This window comes from Helianthus annuus, chromosome 10, assembly GCF_002127325.2.
Source record: "Helianthus annuus cultivar XRQ/B chromosome 10, HanXRQr2.0-SUNRISE, whole genome shotgun sequence".
Classification (NCBI taxonomy): Eukaryota; Viridiplantae; Streptophyta; class Magnoliopsida; order Asterales; family Asteraceae; genus Helianthus; species Helianthus annuus.
Window position 1 is genome coordinate 61,687,751 of NC_035442.2, and position 7,709 is coordinate 61,695,459.

The window sequence follows — 7,709 nt, forward strand, 5'->3', positions numbered from 1 at the left end:
TACTAAACAAGTAATATGCAGAGAATAATCAAGAAAACATACCAGATACGTGAAGAAAAGTAGAGAAAATCGAATCTTTAAGTCGTAAAGGTAGCTCCTCACTGCGAGCAATTTGGTGGGTGAAATGGTAAACCTGATGGTGGGGATTGATAAGAAAGTGATATGGATGATGTGGGTTGAAAATGGGGTGAAAATGGTGATGTTTGGTGGTATATATTGTGGAAAATGGTGGATTTGCGGATGTGCTCTCATGGTTAGGGTTTTGAAGTGATTTGGGGAAGAAAGATAAAACAACAGGTTTTAATTCGTTCATATGGGGGTCGCGCTACGCGACGGTTCTTGAGTTTTGCACTCGCGTGACACCAGGCCATTACGGGCAAAAGGTTCAAATCTAATATAGGCCTCACGTGACACGAAGGTTTTGTGAGGGACCCTTGGCGTGATGCCAAGCTTCGATTGGGAAGCTTCAATTCAGTCCAGGCCTCGCGCTACGCGAAGGCTGTGTGTAAGATGGCTCGCGTGACGCCAAGGTCCAATATTTACAGAAAGTTTCAAAATTTTTAAGGCTTCCATGCCTTAGAAAAATTTCAGCTTTCTCCCAAACCTCCCAAATCTCATCCCAAATATTTTCTAACACTGGGACTTACCTGGAATGTCGTTTTCTCTCAAATTTTCGCTCCTCGTTGGTAATGATTTCCTGCAAAATTCTCAAACACACAAAACAAAGACATGAAAAAGTATGAAAACTACCGTTAAATACGAAAATGCGTAAAATAAATTAATGATACAAACGGTACAAACTCTACACTTGAGTCTTCACTCAAGGCACTATTCAGATGTTTTGGGTGGAATTTCGAGGGGAATTACCTCCTCCTCATTCGAATCTACGGGTCCCCCTATGTAATGCTTCAAATGGCGTCCGTTCACTTTCATTCCATTGGCTTCGTTCGTCAACTCAACGGTACGGTATGGAAAAACTTCACTAACTAAATACGGTCCCGCCTATTTGGACTTCAACTTCCCACCAAAAACTTTCAAACGGGAGTTGTAAAGAAGCACTTGATCTCCCGTTTTGAACTCTTTTAAACCTTTAAGCTTCCTATCATGCAAAACTTTCGCCTTTTCTTTGATACTCCACGAACGAGCGTATGCCGCCTCCCTAAGATCCTCTAACTCATGAATCTGAAAGTATCTTCTCCTAGCATCAGTTAGGTCTAGGTTTACGGTTTTCAAAGCCCATAACACATGATGTTCTAATTCAACAGGAAGATGACACGCTTTTCTATACACGATCATAAATGGGGTGGTTCCTAAAGGTGTTTTATATGCAGTGCGGAACGCCCACAATGCACTGTATAACTTATCAGACCAATCCTTCCGACACTTCCCTACGGTCTTTTCTAGAATACGTTTAACTCCACGATTTGCGTTTTCGACTTGACCGGTCTTCTGAGGATGGTAAACGGTGGAAAAACGATGAGTGACCCCATAGCGTGCTAACGCCTTTTCCATGACGGCATTACAAAAGTGAGTGCCATGGTCACTGATGATGGCTATAGGGGTACCTAATCTAGTGAACAACTTCTTAAGGAATCTCACCACTACTCGGGCATCGTTCGTGGGAAGAGCTTGGGCTTCCACCCACTTTGAAACGTAATCGATCGCCACGAGGATGTACCTATTCCCACTAGAGGCAGGGAATGGTCCCATGAAATCAATGCCCCAAACATCAAAAATTTCTAGAATTTGAATGGGGTTTTGGGGAATCTCATCCTTGGATGAGATATTGACGGTACGTTGGCAAGCATCACATCTTTTGACGAAATCTTGGGTATCTTTGGCAACAATCGTCCAATAGAACCAACAATCGGATACCTTTTGGGCGGTAACGTGGGGCCCATGATAACCTCCCACCATTCCTTCATGCACATGTCTTAAGATATCTAAACCTTCTTCCCTATGAACGCACCTCCTAAGGACTCTATCATTACCTATCTTGAACAAATACGTATCATCCCAAATATATTTCCTAGCATCTCTATATAATTTCCATTTCTGTTGAGTAGTCATTCCCTTCACCAATTCCTCGGATGCTAAATAGTTTGCCAAATCAGCAAACCAAGGTAAACTCTCTATTTCGGCCACTATTAAATCTATGGACTCGTGAGGGAACATATCCCCTATTGCATCCTCATGAATCTCCTCTCTATTGGGATCCTCTAATCGTGACAAATGATCGGCCGTTACGTTTTTCGCTCCCTTCTTATCCCTAATCTCTATGTCGAACTATGATAGAAGAAGAATACACCATATAAGATGGGGTTTGGCGTCTTTCTTTTGGAAAATAAAACGCAAGGTGGAATGGTCGGTGAAAACGATAGTCTTTGAAAGCAAATGGTACGATCGAAATTTGTCGAATGCGAATACTACGGCTAAAAGTTCTTTTTCCGTGGTGGTGTAGTTTTCTTGAGCATCATTTAGCGTTTTGCTCGCATAGTAGATCAGATGGAAATGTTTATCGACTCTTTGGCCCAACACCGCTTCGACGGCGTAGTCACTTGCATCGCACATGAGCTCAAAGGGTAAGCTCCAATTGGGCGAGACAAGGATCGGAGCACTAACCAGCTTCTCCTTCAAAAAGTCGAATGCTTTAAGACACTCCTCGTCAAAGACAAACGGAATGCCTTTTTCGAGGAGTCGGGTCATGGGGCGAGTGATTTTTGAAAAATCCTTAATCAAGCGCCTATAGAAACCTGCATGACCAAGGAAACTACGGACCGATTTAATACTAGTGGGTGGAGGCAATCGGCTAATAGTATTTATCTTTGCTCTATCTACCTCTATCCGCTCTCTAGAGATCTTATAACCTAACACTACCCCTTTCGTCACCATAAAGTGACACTTTTCCCAATTCAACATTAGGTTTGTCTCTATGCATCTCTTTAGCATCCTATCAAGATTGGTTAAGCAATGATCGAAAGTGCCACCATAGACCGAGAAGTCATTCATGAAAACTTCTATAGAAGTCACAATCATGTCTTGGAATATGGCAACTATGCAATGCTGAAAAGTGGCCGGAGCGTTAATGGCATACGTCGGTACGCATAAGTGCCATAAGGACATGTAAATGTCGTTTTATCCTGATCGTCCGGTGCGATGGGGATCTGGAAATAACCCAAAAATCCATCGAGAAAACAGTAGAACTGTTGACCCGATAGACGCTCCAACATCTGATCGATGAACGATAGAGGGAAGTGATCTTTCCAGGTGGCGTCATTTAACTTTCGATAATCAATGCATACACTCCAAACGGTGACGGTCCTGGACTGGATAAGCTCGTTTTTCTCATTCATAACCACTTCGGAAATGGGGTAAATCACCCCGGCATCTAACAACTTGAGGACTTTCTTCTTGACAACCTCTTGCATGTTCAGATTAAAGCGCCTTTGAGGTTGCCCCACCGGCTTATATTCATCCTCCATGAGTATCCGGTGGGTACAATAGGCGGGGTTAATGCCTTTTATATCCGAAAGTCTCTATGCAATCGCCTCACGATTCAACTTCAAGACTTCTAACAACCTACTCTTTTCCTCCTCCGCTAATTTAGAAGAGATGATGCCAGGAAAATTGGATCATTCTCCTGAGAAATCATACTCTAGATGGGACGGGAGGACCTGACGCTCTAATGGGATGGGATTTTCTATTGGGGCTCTCTCGATCCCCTCTCTAACCTCACTAAGCTCTAACACTTCGGGAACAAAGGTGGTCCCAACTTCTTCCTCACACTCTTCTACAACCTCCTCAACTTCTTCTTCTTCACCCTTACCTACTAGATCGGCTCCACTAATAAAGTCTAGACACTGGTCAATGCACGATAAGAATGAGTTTAAGAAATAAATGGAGTGACATGGACTGCTATAGTCGTTGGAACAACTAGGGTGTTGCATCGAACGGGCTACCTCAAATGTGATTGTCTCCTCACCGACTCTAAGTGTGATGTTACCGTGAAAGACATTAATGATGGCCTTTACGGTACACAAGAATGGACATCCTAAAATGATAGGAACTCTCTCATCAGCTTCCATATCAAGGATGACAAAGTCTACAGGAAAGACGAATTTATCCACCGTAACTAATAGATTTTCGACAACGCCACGAGGATACTTAACTGACCTATCGGCTAAAGACAAGGACATGCGTGTGGGTGACAACTCTCCTAGGTCTAGCTTTTGGTAAAGTGAGTAGGGCATGAGATTGATACTAGCACCTAAATCACCTAGGGCTCTATATTTGGTGTCACTCCCGAATAGGCATGGAATGTTAAAAAGGCCCAGATCTGTCAATTTTTCCGGGACCTTGTTCAAGATAACGGCGGAACACCCACCAGTCAAGGGGATGTTCGAGATCGCTCCTAACCTATCTTTTCTCTTTAGAAGGTCCTTTAAGAATTTTGCATATTTAGGCATGGATTGAAGGGCCTCGATGAACAGAAGATTGATTTCAACTGTTTGAACATGTCTAAGAATTACGCATATTCCTTAGCATGCCTTTGTTTCTTAAGGCGGGCGGGGTATGGGATGCGTGAAAGATCTACGATAGGAGATGGCCTAACCTATACGGGTCTCTTTTCTATGCTCCTCTCAACTAAGGGTTCATCGGTGTGTGCGGTACGTGTTGGGTTTAACCTAGGTTGCACTTTACCTGGAGCTTCCATCTCAATCTCTTCATCTACTAACTCCTCTTCCACTTCCTCAACTACCTCATCTCTAACTACCTCCCCTAGGGTTTTACCACTACGGGTCAAAAGGGCCTTCAATTGGGCTTCCGGGTTTTGTTGGGTGTTGCTTAAGAATTGACTGGGTGGTCTTTCTTGCAACTTACGAGAGATTTCATTGACAGTTATTTGAAGATCTAGTAAGTTCGAATGATTATTCTTTAGCAAGGTAGCATGCTCCTCTAGGGTTTCTGGGTGGTTTGGTCTTTAACTAGCAATTGGGATAACATAGACTTAATCTCATCTAGACCACTACCCAAGTTTTGGTTATCTGAACCTTGACTGTTTGACCCCCCACTATTGAACTGCCTATTTGAACCCCCTGAGTTATACTTACCCTGCGAACCCCCACCAGAAAACTGACCCTGATTGTTTGAACCCCCACTACAGAACTGACCCTGCCCCCTGTTTTAAGTCTGACCTGTTCGGAAACCAGGGGGGTTACCGGAAGAACGGAGTTTATTATTATTACGCCAATTCGAATTATAGTTTGAGTTATTATTAATAAAAGGGTTAGTGGGCGCTTGGTTTTGACCAGTGAGGTAATCAACTTGCTCCTGAGTGAGTAATGGACATTCTACGGTATCGTGACCTCCCCTACAAACCTCACATCTATTCATGGATTCCCTAATCTCTTGAATTTGGCTGCTAACCTCTCTCTTCAAGCTATCAAAGGTAGCGGCTATCTTCGTTTCCAAACTAACTTGGTGTATTCCTCAAGCAGCTAAGGGAATAGCTGAGGAAGTACTAGATACAGGAATTGAATTCCTGGCGACAGACCACTGTTCATAATCAGTATGAGCAAAACTCTCAAACAAGTCTTGGCGTTCGGCCATTGTTTTCTTACCTATTAAGTGGCCTCCTGCTGAGGTGTCAAACCGAGCTCGGGTTGTTGGTGCATATTTGTGACAATAGCTTAGATTTGGTCTTTGGATATCTTGTAATTAGTTAAACGATAAACAGTTAGTGGGTTTAGCTTTGTATTAGTAAGATTATAGAGTTTGGGCTAAACAAAACCCACATTGGGTCTAGGGGGACGAATTGGGCTTGTCCATGTAGGAATCCCTAGCCCAAGTAGCAAACTTTGTGTTATATAAACAAGGTTAGGCTTTAGGGTTTAGGTTAATCAGCCAAAAACAGTTTTAGAGAGAATTCGTGAGAGGCAATAGGGCTTTGGACGAATTTGAGTGTTGGTTAGGGATCTTGATTGATTGTAATCAGTTTGATAGATAATCAATAAAGATCCGGTTTGAAAGTGAATTGTTGATTTATGTTCCTACACGTTTTCTGCTATATTCTGATCAAGAGGATTCCGCACTCTTGATTAGATTGGCAATTCTGTGAAAGATCCATACATCAAGGGGACCTACACGAGTCTCAGAAGTGAGACCGTTGTAGAATTTCTCTACAAGTGCCTAGTCGGACAGACCATGCTGAGAGCAGCGAGAGAGTAGGCTTTGGAATCTCTCCCAGGCTAGGTAATAGGGCTGGTCAGGCTCCAACCGGAACGAATGGATCTGATCGCGAAGGCGAGACGCTTTATCGGGTTGAAAATACTTAGCAAGAAAGGCATCTCTAAGGGCGGCTCAGGTGGTGAAAGAACCTACTGGCTGCGAATCAAGCCATGTGGCGGCTCGGCCAGCAAGTCAGAATGGGAAAACCTATAAGTAACGGGCATCAAGATTAGCACCCTTGATAGAGAAGGTGCTGCAGATTTGGGTAAGGCGGTTGATGTGGGCAGGGGCATACTTGTCGTCACGACCATGAAATTCACAAGAATTCTTAATCGCGGTCATGATGTATGACGGGATCTGCCAGGATTTTCCATTGTTGACTACGGGCAGGGTGATGGGCGAGTTAACACCGGTGAAACCGGTGGTGGATTGTTGGTGGAGAGTACGACGGTCGGCCATGTTTGGTCTTAAGGGTTATGGACTAGTAGGACGAGAAGGTGGTGGGGAATTATGGGGTGATGACTTCGGTGTGAAGTCAAAGTTGGGTGGCTTAGATTGGAGGGTAGAGTCAGAACGGGCGGAAGATGAAGAACAAGAAGTACTTACCTTAGGGGTTGAAGAGGAGAAAGGTGGCTTATCTGATGACGGCTTCGACGGTGGTCCTTGAGAAAGTGTATGGGGCATCCACTGCAAAACCGACAATTAAACAAGTAAGACGACTCAAATGACTCAATAAAAATAAAAGACATTGTAAAAATAAATACTTAGACTCCTACGACTCAAACAAACGAATAATTAGCACGTATGATGTCAAACAAGTCCAAATAAAGTAATTAACGCAATTGCCAAAGAGTCCCCGACAACGGTGCCAAAAACTTGATGTGCTAAACATAGTTTAATAAAAACAACTAAAATTAACCTAATCTTAACACAAAAGTAATACTCTAGACTCTCTAAACTCGACTAAACTACTAACCGGCAAGTGAACCGAACGACTCTAGTAAAGCTAAGTAAGTCCGAATATCGAACCCACGAGACTGTATTTAATTACGTTAACTAGACTCTATCTAGACCTAGACTGACTCAGACACGACACTAACCATCTTTATGTTTGTTTGAGGGGGGGGGGGTCTAAATATCCTAAGATTGCAAATTGAATTAATTAACTAAAATTAATTAAGCACGAACTAAACTTGGATTTTTATCAACTAATGGAAACAACTGCCTAGACTGGAATCTTTATTTATTTTAGTAATGACTTTACTATGTTTATTAATTACTATGGCACCAGGATCTTAATATACTAAACCTACCGAGATACCGAATAAGCCCCTCGACCCGATGCAAGGGGAAAATTATGGAACTCTAATTAGGTTGTTATGACTACCGGTTACTAGACTCCTTCACAGGTTATCTAGGTTTCTAAAAGTACCCTTATTTGATTCACTCCCTCACAGGCTATAAATATAGGATAAGTTTGG

At 42.9% G+C, this 7,709-nt stretch overlaps 2 protein-coding genes across 2 annotated transcripts; both read right to left on the bottom strand.

Moving 5' to 3' along the window:
* Positions 1-1,002: 1,002 nt before the first annotated feature.
* Positions 1,003-3,036, bottom strand: LOC110882273. The gene is made up of 2 exons (XM_022130338.1): positions 2,428-3,036; positions 1,003-2,286 (listed from the first exon to the last, which is right to left on the bottom strand). The coding sequence occupies exons 1-2, from the start codon at positions 3,034-3,036 to the stop codon at positions 1,003-1,005; spliced, it is 1,893 nt and encodes a 630-aa protein (XP_021986030.1).
* Positions 3,037-3,632: 596 nt separating this feature from the next.
* On the bottom strand, positions 3,633-5,610 carry LOC110882271. Its single transcript, XM_022130337.1, has 4 exons — positions 5,523-5,610; positions 4,702-4,911; positions 3,960-4,504; positions 3,633-3,860 (listed from the first exon to the last, which is right to left on the bottom strand). Exons 1-4 carry the CDS (start codon positions 5,608-5,610, stop codon positions 3,633-3,635), a joined length of 1,071 nt encoding a protein of 356 aa, XP_021986029.1.
* Between the last annotated feature and the right edge of the window lie 2,099 nt (positions 5,611-7,709).

Excerpts from the sequence above, each read along its gene's own strand:
- LOC110882271 (XM_022130337.1), bottom strand. The coding sequence starts at position 5,610 with ATGGCCGAACGCCAAGACTTGTTTGAGAGTTTTGCTCATACTGATTAT. Across the intron at positions 4,912-5,522 it reads GAATTCAATTCCTGTATCTA|ATCTTCAAATAACTGTCAAT; the intron begins GTACTTCCTCAG and ends CGAACTTACTAG. Across the intron at positions 3,861-3,959 it reads AGGAGACAATCACATTTGAG|TGTCTAGACTTTATTAGTGG; the intron begins GTAGCCCGTTCG and ends TGCATTGACCAG.
- LOC110882273 (XM_022130338.1), bottom strand. The coding sequence starts at position 3,036 with ATGATTGTGACTTCTATAGAAGTTTTCATGAATGACTTCTCGGTCTAT. Across the intron at positions 2,287-2,427 it reads AAAAAGAACTTTTAGCCGTA|TTCGACATAGAGATTAGGGA; the intron begins GTATTCGCATTC and ends CTTCTATCATAG.